The 19,386-nt window shown below is 41.0% G+C and overlaps 1 protein-coding gene across 1 annotated transcript in view; it reads left to right on the top strand.

Annotated features, from left to right (window-relative positions):
- Window positions 1–19,386, top strand: part of LOC102215427 (calcium-dependent secretion activator 1-like) — a 212,684-nt gene that overhangs the window by 187,794 nt on the left and 5,504 nt on the right. The window contains exon 19 of the mRNA XM_013915623.1: window positions 18,573–18,677. Within this exon, the coding sequence (XP_013771077.1) occupies window positions 18,573–18,677 (105 nt within the window). The remainder of the gene's footprint in view (window positions 1–18,572; window positions 18,678–19,386) is intronic.

The following is a 19,386-nucleotide window of genomic DNA, read 5'->3' as shown; positions in this document are numbered from 1 at the left end:
CTCTTTCACAGCCCCCTTTCCTTCTGCTTTGTTATAAAGGGAGGTACGGTGGCATTTGTTTGATTAACTTGTCTGACAAAAGTGACAGCTGCTCATGTGTGTATGTGGATGAGTGGCCCAGCGCCGCTCCCTCTTTGTACATCTGTCAGAGCCTGAGCAGGGTGAGCAGGGTGAAAAGAGACAAATTGGACCCAAAAAGAAGGCCATTCACCTTCCCCAGACCCCCCTCCAGTGTTCCACCCCTCTATCCCATTCAGGTGCTCGGCAGGACCCTCAAGTGCTTGCTGGCTTATTCCATTTTCACTCCCCTCATAGAGTTCTCTGAGCCCACAAGTGTTTTAGCCCTCTTTTTTCTTCCCTCAATCCTCCCCTAAGCGGCTCTTTGTAAGTAGAATGGCTCACTTTTCTCAGGGCCTGAAGCTGCCGGTTTTTTTTCTTTTTTATTGTCTGCCACAGAGCTTTTCTGACGCTCTTTGTATGTTTACTCAATGACTGGTCGCTGACCGTAATTCCAACTGTTTAGTTCCTCACAACATGGCCCCTCAACCCATTTCACCCACCACCCCAAATATACACCAATCCCTTCTCCAAGCCATCGTGTTTTTATAATGCTGCGCCGTATTTTCTCTCTTATCTGCTGAATTGCAGGTAGAAGGAGATGCATTTAGCTGTTCTTCTTAACTTTTTAACCAGCTCTCTTCATGAAGCGCCCACTGTGCTCTTTTTATGGCTGTCCCAGCTATGACTATGGTCAATGGTCAGCTGCAATTTGTGCCATACCCAAACATGAGCTGTGGCTCACTGAGTTTATGTAAAAAGCTCATTTTTTATACTAAAGGTGATGTTTGTATTTGTGCACCAATAGCCTAATCACAGAAAAATGGTTCACATTCTCCAAACACCTGCTTTACATTAGCAGCAACTTTTCTAACTCTATAGAAGACCCTTGGCTCCAAAATCATTGGCCACATACAAACTGTTCTCATAATGTTTATTGCTTGTGTTACTTCATAGCAGGACATTTGGGGGAATATATCACTGTTTACGAAAAATGGGAAATTAAATCTGTGAAAATTAATTTGACTTTTTAGAATGTTTGGATACCTTTGCAGTCAAAACATTTTGATTGGGAGTTCCCCAGCTCTGGGGGGTCCCCTGTTGTACTAATTCATAAAATAATTGATCACTGGACTGAAGACATCAGAAAGTTGTTTTTATCATCATTGCTAAATTGTGAAAGTAGCTTTCCATTAGTATCCACATTCGTCATCGGAATATCAGGTTTTAAATCATTGAGCAATATCTAAAGAAATAGACTCACATCAGTGATTTCTGGAATTCCATGTTGTACAAGAACATCCTTAATTCTGTGAAAGGTTTTACATGTTCGCTGAGGGTCAAGCTTGGCCGTGCAGGGTGGGCAGAGGGGAGGTGCTCTGACCTACTGTCTGAGTTACTATGGTAATTGAGTGTCGTCATCAATGGACCCTCACTGCTGAGCTAGTGAGCCGGACTAGAATAGACCAGCAGTGGGCTCTGGAAAGCAGAGCAGGTAGGATTAGACAAGCCCTTTGTGTAAAGTGCATAATGTCTTGCAGTCAGATTTAAAGACCTCCCACCCCCACCACCTTAGTCTTATTTGTTTCTTTGTTTGTGCGAGTATGCTTATATGAGCTATGTGTGTACACTAGTGTAAGCAAGTGTGTTGTCAAAGTGAAAAAGAAGAAAAAGTAGTCTTGCTTTACGGCACTCAGCGGCCTCCCCTCTCCTTCACAAGGAAGCCTGTCACTTGGCATTAGTGTTGCCGCATCAGCAATCATCATTCCATGCCTCCTGCTAATTGCAGGCACAGCTGGGTCTCAGCAGGACACGCTCTCTTTCTCTCTCGTGTTGAACTTTTTCTGCCTTTCTCGCTCTAAAATAGTGCAAAAATTACACACAAATTTTTCATCTGTACTACGCAGACTACGGCTCAGACATACTTGTCCAGTGGTCTGCTTAATGGTCACTTAGCAAACAACAGCGATTTATATTATCATGACTTCTTTTTTGACACCAATTCAACTGTGAACAAGATGTATTTTCAATGTATTTCAAAATTTGAAATTAGCTTGTACTTAATGAGTAGTTGTGGATTTTAACAAAAATATAAGTTATTAATATTCCACATTTTTTTCTTTAATGTTAAAAACATCTTCACAGCAATTAAATCAAAGAAGTTGAAACATTTTCGCCTCAATTTCCGTCACAGTCTGCCGATTATGCAAACTGTGTGGAGTCTGATGTAAGTGACTCAAAATACAGATAATGAGGTTAACAAAATGCAAGCTTTTTATTGGGCTGTTGCAAAAATGGGACGAAAGAAAAAATCAGAAATCCAAGGGAAGAAAAAAAGCTGCAACTACAAAAGCGTAGAAGAAGGAAAAAAGAAATTAACAAAGACTAAAGGGAAGAAACCACTATTAAAAACAAATTCCCCTCTCCCCTCGGTCTATCCTTCAGGCTCGGGTCCTCTACCAGAGGCCTGGGAGCTTGAGGGTCCTGCACAGTATCTTTGCTGTTTTCCAATTACCACTGGGACCACTGTTACCTTCACCCTCCACCTCTTCTCTGTGCTCTTGGTACTTCTCCTGTTCCTTCTTCCTGATTTTGATGTCATTCGGTATCATCGTCCTCTGTTTGTCCACCACTATGTCCGGTTGGTTAGCCACCACCATTTTGTATCTGGAAGTGCCACAGGATCTTAGCTCGGTCATTCTCCACCATCCTGGGGGCGTCTCCCATGTTGACCTCGGGACTTCCAGCCCATACTCAGCACAGATGTCCCTGTACACTATGCCGGCCACTTGGTTATGGCGTTCCATGTATGCCCTGCCTGCTAGCATCTTGCACCCTGCTGTTATGTGCTGCATTGTCTCAGAGAAACAGAACACCTGCATAATTAGCGTGGCTTGATGGTTTAAGCTGTGAACACACTGCCAAATCTTTGTCCCTGTCCTGTCCCTCTTTATTCACTCCTCACTCTGAGTGTTGACTCCCACATATTCCTGCTCCACTATAACACTGGGACTTTACTGAAACACAACAGAACAGAAGTGAACTTAGTGAACTGTGAGAGGAAGAGAATCCCAACGTAAAACACATACAAAGATACATCTTGTTTCCTTTTTTAAAGTGAGACAGATAGGTTCCAGTGTTTGCGTTCATTACATTCATGTTGCTTTCTTTTACTTTCAACAGGCACCATAACATAACATATGTCTGTTTAATACAGCTTTTAACAGGATTGTATTAGTGTGTTAGAATAATATCTGAATGTTATAAGTTAAATTAATGTACACAATGTTCCCACTCTCATGGTTTCCTCTTCAGACACTTGCAATAAAATACGAAAAGACAAATAGTTTAACAGAACGTTAACAGAAAGTTTTGCCAGAATTAAATCCCCTGTCCAGACTATTTGGCAAGCTGTACAACTTAACTCAAAATACAACGACACCAAATCTTGAAAGAACAAATTAATTAAGTAAATTAAGTAAAAGCAGGCTGCTTTGATAAGGACCCTTTTTCTGCTTTCCACGCAGCACATCCCCCCTTCTGTCCCCCACACAGCCGTAACTCTTTCAGAAGAACATCCACCATGTTTTTATGAACTTCAGCAATTTATATATAAGCCTTGGTGTTTACCAGTGGCCAGTGTTAAGGCCAGAGCGCATTCAGAATAGAAACAGTTCTATGAGTAATACAAAGACCTTTAACTGGAGGCTGTGTGACTCCCTTGTTTCAGTACGTTGCTGTGTTCAAAAGGAGAGACAGAGCATATGCAACGGGGTTTTATAGGCACCAATATCAGGCAGTTCACACCCCCTAATTAGTCAGTGGTCATTCAGATCTGTCTCAGGGTGCTGAGGCAAGGTCTCAGGTGGAATTACCTAATAGCAAAGCTTGTTAGAGGTTTGCACAAGTAGGCATAAAGTTGGACTCCAGGAACTACTGTATTTCTTACAAAACACAGTATTCTAATATCAAAATAAAATTAAAAGTAGCAAATAAGGTAGCAGGCCGTGCAAAATGTTTTGGTCCAAACAACATATTGACAGTGATGTCTACTTTAAGTACATTAACAAACTGACCAAATTACCATTGAAATAAATAACAAAGAAGTAAGACTATAATTTTACTTTTTAGATAATTTGAGTACTAAATAATAAAATCATTGTTTAATAAATAAATAGTGAAATGTGTACTCTCTCATGTGTTTTTGTTCAAGGTTGTATTTACTGCACACACACACACACACACACACACACACACAAGAGGCAGAAAGAGGCAAAGTCCCCCGATTCCTTGTAATCTCTTTGTACCCACCATAGTGTGGCCCCTACTCAGCTTCAACATTCCTGTCACTCTACAGCATAAAGGCTCATGAATAGCCCCACAAAGGAGGGCCTCTGACCTAACAAATTGGTTGGCTTTTTTGAGATTTTCTGAGTGTGTGTGTGTGTGAGGGTGGGTGTGGGTGTTTATAAGGGCTGATTTATGGTCTGGTTGAACAACTTCTGACTATGTTAGAGACACAGTGGAGGGCTGAGTGAAAATGCAGTTGTCATTGTTTTGGTATCGTTTAAATAAACAGGGTAATAAGGCCTTTTTGCACATCTTTTCTGAGAAGTTCTTATGTACAGTTAGCAAATTGTGACATGAAGTGGGTTTAAATATTGGATTGCATGTATTGAAAAACAGTCACACAGAGCCCCCCATAATCTGATGTAAGCAGGGTATTTGGAGAGAGATTCTGAAGGTATTTCAAAGTCTGAATAATTATTTATTAGCTGCTTTCACTCAGAGAAATCAGTATAACTACTGTCATCTGTAGTTATAAAGAGGTAATCAGACTTAAATATGCAAAACTAAAGAAGTCAGTTGCTTCACCAGTTTGAGGTTAATATCACACATTTAGCATCATCCCTCATCTAGCAAACCTTACTGTGAAATAAAAGGATTTTATAATGGCCAGTAACCAGAAACTTCTTAAAGTCAAAGCTGTGAAGACAGCGATGTGCTATGTCTAACCATATCAATAACACTGGTTTATAGTGATGCAAGCCATCAGACAGGTCACTAGGTTAGGCATTATTAGGTATATTATTTCACTTATCACATCACTCAGTGATTCTGTTGCAATACACATTTAATTGAAAATGTTTAGATGCCTCGGAGCCATCATCTAGTCAGTTCAATTCATTTTCATTTATACAGCACCTTGATCTTTCTGAGTGAACTTTCTTAAAACATCAGCATATCTATTGGATCCCACTCCTACAAGGCTGCTTAACGAGGTCTTAACATTAATCACTGGTCCAGGCTTAAATATGATCAGTTTATTTCAACATAGTCCTTCAAGATGGCCGCAATTAAACATCACTTACAAGCTAGAGCTTTTAAGCAATGCCATGCTAGAGCATGCTGTAGGTATTAAAACTACTATGCTGCAGTGGTTTGTATCATATCTATCTAATAGACTCCAGTTTGTGCATGTAAATGGAGAGTCCTCTTCACACACTGAGGTTAATTATGGAGTCCCACAGGGTTCAGTACTAGGACCAATTCTGTTTACGTTATACATGCTTCCATTAGGAAGTATCATTAGAAGGCATAGCATACATTTTCACTGCTATGCTGATGACACCCAGCTCTATTTATCCTAACATATCCTTCAATGTGCATATTAAATAAATATGTAGGATTTGCACAATCTCTCTAAAGTTAGAAAGAAACTGTCTCAAAAAAAAAAAAACTAGTTTGCGCATTTAGTACATCTTGGCTGTAATTCATCATTATCAAGATGTCCTAAAAACTCCCTGAACAGCCTTCAGGCAAAATGCTGTCGTGAGAGTACTAACATGGACTAGCCAGAGAGAGCATATTTCTCCTGTACTATATCCTATATATCTGAATCGAATTTAAAATCCTTCTCATTGCATACAAGGTCTTAAATAAAATGGTGGTGCGTAGAGACATATGCAACCCTTTTATGCAGCACCCAACTCCTGTGCACCTTTTTGTGTTTTTAATGCGTTTTTGTTGCATCTTCCTGCAACACATGCCTGCAATGTCAGTCGTCAATCCTTTTTCTTATTTTGTATATATTTTGCTTGTTGTGTGTGTATCCATTTGGACTGTATATATTTCTGCTGTTTGCTATATGTTCCTGCTGGGTAGTATTTATATTTTATTCAAGCACAGTTGGTGTGGAGCAGCTACAACTTAATTGCACATGTACAATGATAATAGGGGGCTATCCTATTCTATTCTATAATCAGGCCAAATCTTATCTTAAAGACCTCCTATGAAACATATCACTTTTTCAAGATTTTTCTCATCTAGAAGCATTGTAAGGCTCATCCAAGTAATGTCTTCACTTCTGTGGAGCTCAAGTCTTAAATGGTGAGTCTTCTTCACACAATTAAGCTCATTATAAAGTACCACAAGGGTACTTTTTTGCTGGGACCAATTCTCTTTCCATTATACGTGCTCCATCAGGCAGTATAATTAGAAGGTCTAAAGTGTCTAACCACATGATTATTCTGAATAGCATTATCTTGGCCTCCAATGACACTGTGAGATATCCTGAAGTCAGTCAGTCCTACATGTTTCAGAACTGTCAAAAATATCTCTGAAATTAGGATTATCCTGTCAGGGTGATGCTGAAAGACTAGTTCATGCATTAATTACTTCTAGCCTCAGCTACTGTAATTCAGTATTACCAGGTTGTTATAAAACTAACTGAAAAGTCTTCCGTTGATCCAAAATGCTGGCATAGCATTTTGGATTTGGCAATACTGAAAGGAACTAAAAAGAAAGCATATTTCTCCAATACTGGCTTCTCTTCATTGGCTCCTTGTTAAATCCTGGATCAAATTTAAAATCCTGCTCCTCACATACATGAATAGTCAAGCCCCATCTTATCTTAAAGGCCTCATAGTACCGTAGTACCCCAATAAAGCACTTCTCAGACTGCTAGCTTACTAGCGTGGAGTGGAACCTTCTCCTTTCAGGCCCTCTGGAACACGCTCCCAGTTTGGATTAGGGAGGCTGACACCCTCTTTACTTTTAAGATTACAGCGGTCCCTGGTTTATCGCAGGAGTTACGTTCTAAAAATAACCCGCGATAGGTGAAATCCGTGAAGTAGCCAATTTTATTTTTTACAATCATTACAGATGTTTTAAGGCTGTAAAACCCCTCACCACACACTTTATACACTTTTCTCAGACAGGCACGAAGATTTTCACACTTTTCTCTCTTGTTTAAACTCTCAAAGTTCAAACCTTCATAGAAAAATAAGAATGAAACCAAAGATCAAACCCTGTTTTCAGGTCCAGAACATGGGAATTAATGAATCAATGGTATGAAAGTGGAGGAAGCAAGAAGAATGAGTTGAGTAACGTTTGACTTATCTGACTGTTTTGTTTCGCTTGATGCGCCTTATGGTCTGAAAAATACAGTAACTTCTACCTTCCTTTAGCATGTCCAGAAGTTCAAGTTTTCCATCTTTCTCTGCCTTTTGGGTGCTCTGCAGGTGCCTTTGATGGTGCAAAACGTTTCATCAACATTGTTGTGTTTTATGGGGAGAAAACTTACAAACATACAGTACAGCACTTCAGAGTCACACTGCTAGGATCGAAGATTTATGGAAATCCGTCAAGCAGAACACATTCTGTACTGTACAGGATACGGAGATTGATTGACAATGGTCTACAGCCTGCATCCTGACAATGGTCAGCATGCAGAATACAATGCGCTGTAAAAAAAAAAAAAAAAAGCATGCAAAAATGCAAAAAAATCGGAGCAGCGAGGCTGTGAAAAGTGAACTGCGTTATAGCGAGGGACCACTGTACACCTAAAGCTTTATAGTTTCATAGTTAGGGCTGGTGATCACATGACCCTTAATCTCGCTTGTTTTATAGTGTAATTTCGTTACGTTGTTGCATTAATGCAAGTTATTATATTGCTGATGATAGCAATATAATAATCTTCAATGCAAAAAATTTCATTAAACAGCTGAGTAGGTAGTTGGGGAAGGTTTCGGGGGTTTAGAAGTGTACTGCAAATCCTGCTGGTGGCAGTGCCCCCCACTGCCAAGCACCAGCTGAAGACTGGGGTGTGAACATGCATGAGGTTTGCGTGTAGCAGTGGCAAGAGCTGGTGTCAAATGGGGGCAGGAGGTTGCTCTATCGCCCATCTTTTGCTCAAAGAGGGATGGACCAATTTTATACATGTGTATGAGGCAGTGTGCTTGTGTGTGTGTTTAGTGTTGTACAGGGTGTGCATGTTGCCCAAGTGTAGGTAGAGCTTCATCAGACTGTTGTGAGGTGACAAAACACACACAAATGCACTAACACAGTGAAGGCTGTCGAGCAAATCGGGGCCCATGATTCAGATGGAACTCGTTAGAATGTCACAGATTTTGATCCCTGTGGGGTTATGGCATTATGTATGCAGAGCCATATTACGCTTATTTTGGCTGTCTGCAAGAGCTAGCCCCCTGCTGATCCCCATGCAGCCTAAAAAAGAGAGCTTGGGAGAATTTGTTTTTTTTCTCATGCTTTTCTTTTGTTATCTCCAGACATAAAGCGAGAGGGGCCAACACTGTTCATTTGACAACCTTAGTCAAAGTGATTTTCAAGTTTGTGGATGCCACAATTTGTTCACCCTATCCTGAAAAAGTCAGATCTCTTCCTGCATGGTTTGACAGTAAAGTGGCTTTGAAATATTTGTAGCTCAGATAGCTGCGTTTTAGAGAAAGTGAAGAGATTTCTCCACAAATTTGAAATGGGCCCATAGAGCCCAAATTTTAAACAGAAGTTGTTGTTAATTAACAGGAAAAGTATGTTTACTTATGCATGTATGTATCTTTTCAATAATTATGGGTGGTATGGTGGTGCAGTGGATGGCACTACTGTTCCACAAGGTGCCTGCCTGGCACCTGTGCCTGTATGGGTTCCCTCCAGGTCTCCCTACGGGAGCTCAGATAGTCTCCAGCCCTTCACAGTAGCATCACAGAACTTTTTCCCACACCAGTACTTTTTTATATATATATTCTGCATTTTTCAGAGTTAATTGGACAATCTAATATAACAGAAGGATTATATTTAATACTTAAATGAAAATTATTGGCAAACAGACTCTCAGACTGGAGTCTAGTATGGTTGCTGGTGTCTGCCAGTTGTACAGGCATTCATGTCCAGTGTACACTGAGTTCTCAGACACCTAGCACTTTGTGGACAAAGCTGTTTTCACCTTGTCTGAAATGTTCCTATGATCCAATTTCTTTCACACAATACACAGCATGTTTTACTTTGAATACTGTCAAGTATAGCGCTGAATTTGTTTAGATTTTATTACACTTTTGGATTTATCACACTTGTTGAAAACAAGTTTTAAAATTTGGGGGGGGGGGGGGGGTTTTAAACCCCACCCTCCTTTGTTCTAAATAAGCTCTATTACTTACTTGGATTGGCTTGGCATGGCTCTACTTGGTTTTTAGGGTTTTTCATTACATCGTAGTACCTGGTACCAGATACTTTTTCAGTGCCTACTCAGCATATGTTAGGTGGTACTCCATTGTAATGAAATCACATTCCCTTGCCTCGAGCTGCATTGAGTGGAGCCGAGTAGGAGCAAAAGGCCTGTTAGATTGGTGGTGGACCTGCTCTAGCACCTGAGACACAAATGGCTTTACAATTGATGCAACATACGACTTTAACACAGATAAATGTTTGTTTGGGTCTTTCTTTCTTTCTCTATGCAACTTATAACTACTCACTGTTGGTCTGCACTATAAAATTGGTATTAAATTCAAACTGGCATTAAAAAAGGTTTTAAATCTGATGAAACTCGCAGGCATTATGTGTACACCAGATGTCCCTGACAGGCTTCCAAAATGCTAGTCATGGCAGCAAGAAGTCTTGTGACGTAACTGTCAAGTCCTTTTTTTATATAACATTAAGAAAACTAAAACAGAGCAAGCACAAAATGGCTGCTGCAAAAATGGCTGCAGATGGGACCTGTGCAAAGTCTCCACAAAGGGAGAAGTGAAGGAGGGGCGGGTGATGGCAAGAGCAGCCAGTCAGTGGATCAGTCACTCCAGGCCTGGCCTCTCGGTGGGGGGTTGTGCTTGGGGCGAGATCACAGGCCTGCTGCCTCCCTGATGCCTTCACAGGCACACAGCAACAGATAGGAAGCTGTTGGCACCAGGTTGCCTCACTTATTCACCCCAGCACTGCTTCAGCACAATCATCTTTTCTGTAACCCATGTCCTCATTTACGGAGCTTGACCTACATGTAGACCTGGTGTCTTCATCGTGTCAGCCAGTCTGAACACCAAAGCAGGTTATGGTCTGCTTTGTTCTGTTCAAAAATGGATACATACGGAGTAGTTTTTGTGCTACTCATCGAGGTCATCGTTGATAGATAAAATAATATCTTAGCTTACTGTCACATCTACATTTTCTATAATTATGTGTATTGTGGCTCTGCGGGTCACGCTCAACAGTGGCACATAATAACTGGGGAAATGGGAGAAAACATGGCAATGTGGTATATCCTATGGTTCCAAATAAACTTTTACATTAAGCTTTAAGCTTTTATATGTATTTATTTCATTGGTGACTAACCCAGTCACCAATGTAAAAAAGGCATCTTAAAAAGTTCTTCATTCATTCATAATTTAATTCCAAAGGGCAATCTTTTGTATATTCTATAGGCAACCCTTTTTGTTTTAAAGTCTTCAGTACTGCTTATGGATCATGAAAATCAGAAATCCAGTATCTCAATATGTTGATTTTAAGTAAATTAATAATTAATGTATTTTGTAGGAAAATATGTACAGCAGCATGGCGAAAGAAACGTTTGAGGCTAGTGTCAGATCAAGAGCCACTATGCCAAGATCCAAGAGTCTGGAACAAGAAGTCCAAGTTGTTTTAAGTCCAGTATGACGTTTCTAGAGTCTGTGATGATTTGTGGTGCTATGTCCTCTGCTGATTCTGGTGGTGGTTGGTCCACAGTGTTCTAATAAGTCAAACAGCAATGCAGCTGTCTATTTGGAGATCTTATGTCGTAGAATAGGAAATTGTTGGTAAACTAATGGTGCCAGGGTACAAAAAAGGGCCTCAACGCCTGTGATGAAATCACAGGAGCTCTGCTAGAGAAGAGTGTGGCAGTTAGTGAAGATATTGTAATGATGAGTCGGGGATTAATCTGGTTTTGTATTATGTATTATAGCAGGCAGAGCATGGACAAGGGACAGAGTGGGCAGGTTGTGAATAGGTAAGGGGGCGCTCTCGCTGCAGCAGCGCTGAGCAGTTTCAGAGGATAGCACTGTCAGATTAAGGGTGGCACATATAAACATTTGAGGGGGTCAAGGCTGGGGTCAGGGTTCGTGGATGCTACTTGGACCTTTTATTTACTCGGCAAGTCAAGCTATCACACAAGAGAGTAACATTATGGTGTCAGAATATGGAGTGCTGTCATCAGAGAACTGACGGCATAAGGTACAGTGGGGCAAAAAAGTATTTAGTCAGCCACCGATTGTGCAAGTTCCCCCACTTAAAATGATGACAGAGGTCAGTAATTTGCACCAGAGGTACACTTCAACTGTGAGAGACAGAATGTGAAAAAAAAATCCATGAATTCACATGGTAGGATTTGTAAAGAATTTATTCGTAAATTAGGGTGGAAAATAAGTATTTGGTCACCTCAAACAAGGAAGATCTCTGGCTCTCACAGACCTGTAACGTCTTCTGTAAGAAGCTTTTCTGTCCCCCACTCGTTACCTGTATGAATGGCACCTGTTTGAACTCATCATCTGTATAAAAGACACCTGTCCACAGCCTCAAACAGTCAGACTCCAAACTCCGCCATGGCCAAGACCAAAGAGCTTTGGAAGGACACCAGGAAAAGTATTGTAGACCTGCACCAGACTGGGAAGAGTGAATCTACAATAGGCAAGCAGCTTGGTGTGAAAAAATCAACTGTGGGAGCAATCATCAGAAAATGGAAGACATACAAGACCACTGATAATCTCCCTCGATCTGGGGCTCCACGCAAGATCTCATCCCGTGGGGTCAAAATGATCATGAGAACGGTGAGCAAAGATCCCAGAACCACACGGGGGGACCTGGTGAATGACCTGCAGAGAGCTGGGACCAAAGTAACAAAGGTCACCATCAGTAACACACTACAACGGCAGGGAATCAAATCCCGCAGTGCCAGACGTGTTCCGCTGCTGAAGCCAGTGCATGTCCAGGCCTGTCTGAAGTTTGCCAGAGAGCACATGGATGATACAGCAGAGGATTGGGAGAATGTCATGTGGTCAGATGAAACCAAAGTAGAACTTTTTGGTATAAACTCAACTCGTCGTGTTTGGAGGAAGAAGAATACTGAGTTGCATCCCAAGAACACCATACCTACTGTGAAGCATGGGGGTGGAAACATCATGCTATGGGGCTGTTTTTCTGCCAATGGGACAGGACGACTGATCCGTGTTAAGGACAGAATGAATGGGGCCATGTATCGTGAGATTCTGAGCCAAAACCTCCTTCCATCAGTGAGAACTTTGAAGATGAAACGCGGCTGGGTGTTCCAACATGACAATGATCCAAAACACACCGCCCGGGCAACAAAGGAGTGGCTCCGTAAGAAGCATTTAAAAGTCCTGGAGTGGCCTAGCCAGTCCCCAGACCTCAACCCCATAGAAAATCTGTGGCGGGAGTTGAAAGTCCATGTTGCTCGGCGACAGCCCCAAAACATCACTGCTCTTGAGAAGATCTGCATGGAGGAATGGGCCAAAATACCAGCTACTGTGTGTGCAAACCTGGTAAAGACCTATAGTAAACGTTTGACCTCTGTTATTGCCAACAAAGGTTATGTTACAAAGTATTGAGTTGTATTTTTGTTATTGACCAAATACTTATTTTCCACCCTGATTTACGAATTAATTCTTTACAAATCCTACATGTGGATTCATGGATTTTTTTTTCACATTCTGTCTCTCACAGTTGAAGTGTACCTCTGGTGCAAATTACTGACCTCTGTCATCATTTTAGGTGGGGGAACTTGCACAATCGGTGGCTGACTAAATACTTTTTTGCCCCACTGTATAAGGCTTTACATTACAGGACTCGGAAAGGTAGGTGATAATGAGAGTGTGGGAAGTTTCCACACACAGAATTAGCCCAGCAATTTCATCTGAAAAATTACTCATAGGGAAAAAAGTTAGGAAGAGAAGAAAAACAAAATCCCACCCAAACCTGTCCTGCTGAAACCAGCAGCACATCTCATGTGTGCTGAGTCAGCTTTATGGTAAGATAACCACAAAAGACAACGAGTGACTATTTCTAAATGGTTAATACTAGAATTTGACAATACTGTAAAATGAAGCATTTAGAATCCTTTTAACAGGACACTCTTTTCCCCTAATGTGGAATGACATAAGAAAAACGCTAATTGAATCCAACTTTCATGCTAGATTAAGCAAATATGGGTTGTGGCAGCACTGTCTAGTACAGCTCAGTAATAAAGTGGTAATAGTAGGGTAATAAGGCAGAAACAGAATCTAATAAGTTATTACCATTCAAAGATCCAGCATGCAGCACGTAGCACCAAGCCACCTGCTTACATACTGAACATTAAAGCAACCACGACCATCTATGGTAGTTCTCTGAGCAACAATTTCACAGATACAGATTGCCCTTTGTACCATTATAATTTTTGTATAAAGTAAAATAATTAGTCCAAAATAACATATACGTTGGGATATTCAATGTCTATCATTAGAAATAAACAAATACAAAATTAATTGGGGGTGCGGGGAGCTATACTCTTAGTACACCACACATCCAACCCCCTCACATAAACTGTTATAACTAGAGTGCTTATATATAACAGATACAGACAGACACACTCACATTCACACCCATGGGCAATTTAGAGTTACCAATTAACCTATCCCCACTAACTGCATGTCTTTGGACTGTGGGAGGAAGCCGGAGTACCCGGAGAGAACCCACACAAACACAGAACATGCAAACTCCACTGTGCTGCCCTGCCAGAGTGAAAGCTATGGGAGATTTTAGACATGTTAGATTGTGTGAGTGGCGTGATGGTGTAGTGGTTAGTACTATTGGCTGAAATCAAGACGGTTTATGGTTTGAACCCTGGCTGGGTTTTCATAGTCATTTTAATATATCATTACATTCCAAATAGTTTCTTTATGCGTCTTTCAAATCAAGTAATTTATCATATTCAATAGACATTTCCTCCCTCTAAACATGCATATACCCCCTCCCCCTTCATTTTCATTCCCTTTTTTCTCCAGACTCCCATCCATTCTGCTGTGACCCTGACTGTGCAAAGTGAGTCGGCTTGTATTAGTATCACCCTACACTCATCACTGTCTATCAATTAGGCTGACACCAGCAAGGGCCCAAAGAGAAACATCTGCAGCTGCTGTGCTCGGAGCGCACTGTGCCTCACAGAGCTTACTGTTTGTCTAAGCCAAGGAGTCAATGCTAGTTTGAAAATGGAAATACTGATGTAATTGGTCGATGGATGGTACCTTGATACTACATGATGTGGAATGCTATGGCTAAAGTAACAAATACTACAACCAGTGGTTTTCTTAGTCTTGATTGGGATGCATCTAGGTGTGCTATTTTTAAAATCATTACTAACGTAGTAAATGACATCACAGTACAAACCAAGACTAATTTAATTACATGAAAGCAAAGAAATGTAAATGGAAGCCAGACAGTATTCCCCCAGAAAAGTTACTGCAGGTTAGGTATTAAAGTACATTAAAATTACTTTAGAAGGCTTTATCAGAAATGACTAATAGCTGCTAATCATTATGCTAACTTATGCTTCCTGTCGGAAGTAAGGAGACTCTAGCATGAAACAAAGCACCATTCTCCACACCATTAGTCAACCACAAAGGCACTGCTACAAGGCAGGTAGCCATGGTTTTAGTCAAAAACCTAACCCTACCAAGCATCCAACAGAAACTGGTATTCATCAGAGCAGGCAATATTTTTCTACATTCCTGATTTACTATCCATCCATCCACCCTTTCTTTCTCTCTCGCTCATTTCCTTTCTTTGTCAGTATTCCGTCCATCTGCTCAACACATTCTTTTCATTCATTACATACATACATACACTTTCACCTCTACCCTTAATCACCCAAACCTGCTCTTCATTCTTTCCAGCCTAAGCTCTTGGGTCGTGTCCAAATTCATGGGCTGCATCCTCCTGAGGCCGCATTTCTAGACCGATTACGTCACAGCGACGCGCCGAAGGCGGTCCAAATTCGTAGACTCCTCTGAATGCAATAGCGCGGCCCAGCCAAACTCCAGTTTCCAGCAATGGCGGCCGCTACTAAGTTTTAAAATTACTCTTACTAATCTTTCTGGGTCACAAAATAAACTTTTAACATATTTTCAGGCGAGAAAGTAGCTGTGTAAACATCAAATATCTGCTCGGTTTATCAAGATATCGCATATTTGCTAAAGTGCTTCGACATTTTCAGAGACGTCTGCTACCCACCAGTTCGATAGCTAGCCGGGAGCTCGAGGGTTACTGGAGCCACCGAGAACGGCACAACTCCCGGCACATCATTTTCAGATCACCGCGGACTTTCGCTGCTCGGGTTAAACGTAATATATAAGTCACTTAGACAACCTAAAAATGTTATTGTTGGGCTTTTTTCAGTGTTTTATTTGTTCGTGAGTAAATCGGTTTGGCTGAGATTAAAGTTATTAGATTAGATAAAATGAAACTTTATTAATCCCCCGGGTGGGTTCCTCCTTGGTTTTCACACAGCTGACTAAACGTCAAACAGAAAACTGATTAAACAGTAGTATGAGACGGTCGAGAGTTTACGCCAGTGTCCTGTTATATTTTAGACAGCAAGGAGCAGACGGCAAGTTTATTAAACTCCACCGAGACAGCGGTGACGCTAATCAGAAGGCTAGACCGTCCAATTTCACGGCCGTTTACTTCCGGCCTACCCGACCCTCTGAGGACCCGGCCCACATAGACCGCGAAGGCCGGGTCCTCAGGAGGATGCAGCCCATGAATTTGGACACGACCTTGGTCTAGCCAGTTGTGTGCTGTTTTTACAGGAAGGCAAGTAGAACCAATTGCTAAGATGACTGCCAAGCCTGTTCAACTTGCCTGTTTTATGGCCATGGTTAGAACTCCTGTCCCCTCTCCATCGTGGTTTCTTGCTGTTGTATTAAAGGAATAATTAAGAACTTTTTCAAAGACCATCCTCACGTTACCCACATGATTCGCGGGGGGAAACTTTTCCGTTACGATGCTAAATCACTGTAATTCATTTACCCTCTAATGCTAGCTGCATTTCTATACGAAGTGTAGGTCTAACTGATCTCAGAACAGTAATAGCTGAGCCAGTGGCATCTTGCCTCGTATGCTGCTCTCCCATCAGTTTACAGTCACAATTCACATGTACAAACTACTAGAAAAGAGCTGCTGGGCTCTCAGGAAATTGATGAACTGATTTAGTTTAAGAAATCAGTCACATTGGTCTTTGCAGTAGCCCTTTTTCACCAATCATAATGGGGGGCTCAGCAGTCCTGAGAGGTGGATTTGACTAAATGGTTTCATTAAATCCAGTTTAAGTTAACTTATATAGCATTTATACCCAAGTGGCCTCACGACCGCCTCTCTGTTTTGGTGGATAATGTAGCTCTTTTTAAGATATCAGTCTCCAGCTTGCACTGGGGCTGTTTGAAACAGAGTGTGAAGCAGTGGGAATGACAAATAGCATTTCCAAGTCTGAGGCCATGATTCTCAGCCAGAAAAGGGTGGCTGGAGCACTCCGGGAAGGGGATAAGTTGCTACCACAAGTCGAGGAACATTGTTCCTTTGGCCTCTTCCTCATCAAACCCAGAATTATCCATCGGATTGCAAAACAGAGAAGCATGATTTGTCACTACAGAGAACACCTCTTCACTGCGCTAGAATCCCGTGGTGCCATGCTTACACCACTGCATCCAGTGCTTTGCATTGCGCTTGGTGGTGTAAGGCTTAAATGCAGCTTTTTGGCAATGGAAACTCATTCCATGAAACCTTCTATGCACTGTTCTTGAGCTGATCTGAAGGCTGGAGCTCTAAAGGAATTGACTGTGCAGAAAGTTGGCAACCTGTGTGCATTATGCACCTCAGCATCTGCTCACACTGTGCTGTGGACATAGAAGTGATTGGAACACCAGAATTAAATTATTTGGATGGGTGAGTAAATACCTTTGGCTATGTAGTGATGTCCTTCAGCAAACACAGTAAACAAATATGTAAGGCAGCCTTTATTCATTTGCTCATTAAAAATATCCTGTCTCAGAGTGACGCTGAAAAACTAGTTCATGCATTTATTAGTTCCAGGCTGGACGACTGTAATTCATTATTATCAGGAAGTCCTAAAAACTCCCTGAAAAGCCTTCAGCTGATCCAAAATGCTGCAGCAAGAGTCCTGACAGGGACTAGAAAGAAAGAGCAGATTTCTCCTGTTTTGGCTTCCTGTTAAATCCAGAATTCAAAATCCTGCTCCTCACATACAAGGTCTTAAATAATCAGGCCCATTGAACCAAATCACCTCATACCCATATGGAAAAGAAATAGAAAAAACTTATAAAAGACTTGCATCAGATGTGGCCTACTTCATATAGTGAATCATATAAGGCGTATATGAAAGTGGCCACTTTCATATATTGTTTTAGTAAGTATCCAAAACATACAAGTTTCACTTATATAATTTTCAATGGATCTTATATCTGTTTTCACTCTTGTATGCTTTTTATACAAGTTTCACACAAGACAGATACTAACTTTATAAGATTTATATATATCTTTTCCATATGGGGAAGTCAACATTAAGTATGATGAACTGGTTCTGATGTTTTATTAATAAGAAAAGTAAGAAACTGAGATTCTGCATCCAAGAAGAAGGCAGCAGCAGGGAGAATTTCACTGTTTCATCCAGGAGCTGAAGCTGCCGCTTTCATACGTATTTCAGGAGGGCAGTTTGGACTTTAGTTAGCAGAGGTGGGACCTCATCTAAAGAGGCAAAGAAATCGTTTCAGAGAGCCGACTGGTCTGGAGTAGAGTAGCTGTGTGTCTGAGTTGAAATATGATTATTTACCACTGCACTTGTTGAAAATGCAGTGACCTGAGTCGTCAGAACTGTGTATTTGGATTCCAGCAATCAAAAATAAAGGGCAGGTAATTTGTTCAGTGAAATTACGCAGCTAGAGTCAACGGCTGCATTAAGAATAGGTAAGTCCAAAACACAAAATATTTGAATAGATTTTACACGTCTAGTGTGTAAACGCCTTCTCAATGGTACACAGCAAGGATAAAATTATCCTTTTTTTTCAGCCAAAAGCACCATCGCAATAATCTCTACAGAGGTCAAGTTATTGTTTAGAGCTAAAATTGTGCATTTCACAGAGAATCACTTGACACTACAGTGGTGTATGTTTGTGTGTATTTTACAGCAATGGTACACGAGCACAATGACCCTTATAGGAACATGGCTGACTGACCGTGTGGACCTGCAGCTCCATGTTTATCAGTTGAAGGTTCTCATTAGAATTGTCAAGGTGAGAATTACTTGCTATTATAAACTCAGCAAAAAAAGTAAGGAAATTTGTGTTTGGCTAATTTTTCCTTCATTGTAACACTGCTTCTAGCCAATAGATCTTATCCTCTTAGCCTGTTTATTTTCCCTTAAATATTGCAACAGTTATAAGGAAAATGTATTTGTGGGTTAACGACAGAATTGAGCCTATTGGTTGTGCCCATGAAAAAAACTTCGACCCTGCTGCAGTGTTCGCTTGGTGTCTGATTCAAGCATGCCCTATTTGACTTATCTGAATAGGGTACCTGCCATAGGGCATGGGTATCAAACTCCAGTCCTCCAGGGCTGGTGTCCTGAAACTTTTCCATGTGTCCCTGCTGCAACACACCTGAATAAAATTAGTAGGTCATTAGCAAGACTCTATAGAACTTGATTGCATGCTTAGGTCGCGACCCCCAACCCTATTCAAGTAAATAAAAGTGAAGTAGCATGTTTGAAAAAACGTACTTCTAAACATATTTTTAGTTCACCATGTTCATTCATTCATGAGCTGCTGTAACAGGAATCAAATGGCTGAATTGCCACCTCAGCGTGAAGTCAAGTTCTATAGAGTATCAATTAAGGGAGAATAAAAGAATATACATACACACACGCACGCACGCACGCACGCACACACACACATATATATATATATATATGTGTGTGTGTGTGTATATGTGTATATGGGTGTG

Source organism: Pundamilia nyererei, unplaced genomic scaffold, assembly GCF_000239375.1.
Source record: "Pundamilia nyererei isolate P.nyererei 1_Seehausen unplaced genomic scaffold, PunNye1.0 scaffold00333, whole genome shotgun sequence".
In the NCBI taxonomy this organism is placed as follows: Eukaryota; Metazoa; Chordata; class Actinopteri; order Cichliformes; family Cichlidae; genus Pundamilia; species Pundamilia nyererei.
Note: the sequence above shows the minus strand (reverse complement) of the source record. Positions and strands in the feature narration are given on the sequence as shown.